Genomic DNA, 2,215 nt, shown 5'->3' with positions numbered 1-2,215 from the left:
TATTATTATTATCAAACGTATTAGACAGAATTTGGGAGCTGATATGAGGATAAATGATGAATTAAAACATTTTTAATCATCTGCTTGTAAACAGAAAACACTGGAGCTGAAAATACTATGAAAATATGAAACTGCAGGATCATTCAATTCCTTCAGGATTTATTTTTTTTGCCAATCAAAATCAATGATTTTGTGGGGCTACTTTATGTCTGCAAGAAATTTTTATATTTTTTCTTTGTTATGAAATCTACATATAGAAAAAAACATGAGAGGAAAATCAAGCAGACTGGACACAAAAAATATCTATTTTTTTAAAGAACTCAAATGGCTCGATTTTTGCAGCGATCTGTTGAATTTACGTCAATTTCCACGAATTACGAGAAACTAGACAAACAACAATTAGTTTGTATTGCATTAATGTGACGTCAGGTTGTAATTAAAGTTGGCAGCTCTCTCCAATCAGCCATCTGTGAATCAGCTGTTTCAGTCAGAGTCCATCCAGCTGACCCCAAACAGCCCAGCAGGCGGTTAAAGCTTCACTGAACAACATGCTACATCGTTAGCCTGTCAGGCGGGTTGGAACTGAACCGTTCAGCACATCTGTGCATCTCTTTGTTCATCAGCAGCCATTCTTTTCTTCTCTCTGTTCAGTTTTCTAATGAGTGGAGCATAGCGCCCCCTGCAGCGCAGAACGGAGCCGCCGTTTCGCCCCAGCTGACCGACTCGGCGCCTAAAGCCCAGGATGACGGCCGTAAGTGAAGCACAGCGGTCGGAGCGTTTACCTTGACGGTTCCTGCTGTTTATCCTGCGTGTTTAATCCCAGGAATTAACCGGATTACAGGAGATGAAGCMGGAATATCAGAAAAACAAGCAGCACTAAGCTTTTTACAAAAACACAAACCTTTAGTTTCACATTAACCTGCATGTTTAATCCCTGGAGCTTCTCCTCTCAGGTTTCATTTCAGAGTAGTTATAATTCAACTTGTTGACTCAAAACATAAAACAGAATAATGTAATTTTTCAGTCTCTTTATTTTTGTGTAACAGCAAATAACTATAGTTGGTTAATATAGTTTTTAATCTTTAATGCTAAATGTTTGTATTTTGTAGTTTTGTCTTAATTGCAGCTCTGAATATGTTGGTTTTTTCAGCAGATGGTCTTTTTGAGTCTATATCCTCCAGTTAAGAATGAACTGATTACTAAATTAGTTCATGATTATTTCATTAGTCGTCATCATGATTAACTGATTCTGCCCTAAAGTGTCATTTTCCTCTRTTCTCTCATGTTTTCATGTAATCCTGCGTGTGTCCAGGAGATAAAGGAACATTCTGCATGTCACACACATGTTCACCTCTTTGTTAGATGACGATAAAAATACYGGAATCAAGTCAGAGCAACCAGACGTTGATCCATCTGTGAAGAATCTTTCTTCACAGATGCAGTTAGACATGGAGTCGTTACTTTGACTGGACCTCTTTAATGTCGCTGTAGACAGTTGGATTCCTACGTCGTCTCCTGTTTTGTTTATGACTGTATTTTATCAAAGCAGTCAGTTTGGWTGTGAGCGTTTCTTTTTGTTTCAGTCGTGTTTAATGTTTCAGAACCAGAGGACGGGCCGAGCATCGACGGCCTGAGCACGTCGCCCAAAGCCTCCATCGGTGAGTAAATCCTCACATCATCTGATTTAATGCTTCAGAGCTTCTCCCAGTTTCTGAGCCAGAAGGTTTCAGGGAAAAACTCTCTGGGAATCTCCAGGTTGGTGTTGAAATATGATTCTATGTTTGAGGAAAACTCTGACACTGAAAACCAGACACACATCTTTTGAGTTTAGCATGAAATAATTCATAAATCAGAGTAAAAATTATATTTATTATAGCATGCTGCGGTTCTGGACAGGTGAGGAGGAAACCGTCAGAAAGCCTGAAACGGCCTCATCAGGACGCTGTATTCTTTTTATTTAACCTTTTTATAAACAGGATGAAACTTAWTGAGATCAAAGATCTGTTTTACTAAAAGGTCCTGGCAATCACACAGCTAAAACTGTTGTTATGTGATATAGTTATATTWACAACTGGCTGCTGGGAGAACAGGGAAAACATTATTCAGCTGCAGCCAACGATTATTTCAGTCGTCAATTATTCTGACTTGGACAAAATATTCCACATTTTGATAATTTTTCATTTAACCACTTTGGGTTTTTAAAAAACATTAAAAG

The 2,215-nt window shown here is 38.2% G+C and overlaps 1 protein-coding gene across 1 annotated transcript in view; it reads left to right on the top strand.

Moving 5' to 3' along the window:
- arfgap2 (ADP-ribosylation factor GTPase activating protein 2) overlaps positions 1 to 2,215 on the top strand; it is a 15,472-nt gene that overhangs the window by 4,418 nt on the left and 8,839 nt on the right. Inside the window, exons 4-5 of the mRNA XM_017303486.1 lie at positions 624 to 751; positions 1,602 to 1,658. Of these exons, the coding sequence (XP_017158975.1) occupies positions 624 to 751; positions 1,602 to 1,658 (185 nt within the window). The remainder of the gene's footprint in view (positions 1 to 623; positions 752 to 1,601; positions 1,659 to 2,215) is intronic.

Source organism: Poecilia reticulata, unplaced genomic scaffold (genome assembly GCF_000633615.1).
Source record: "Poecilia reticulata strain Guanapo unplaced genomic scaffold, Guppy_female_1.0+MT scaffold_300, whole genome shotgun sequence".
NCBI classification, from domain to species: domain Eukaryota; kingdom Metazoa; phylum Chordata; class Actinopteri; order Cyprinodontiformes; family Poeciliidae; genus Poecilia; species Poecilia reticulata.
Note: the sequence above shows the minus strand (reverse complement) of the source record. Positions and strands in the feature narration are given on the sequence as shown.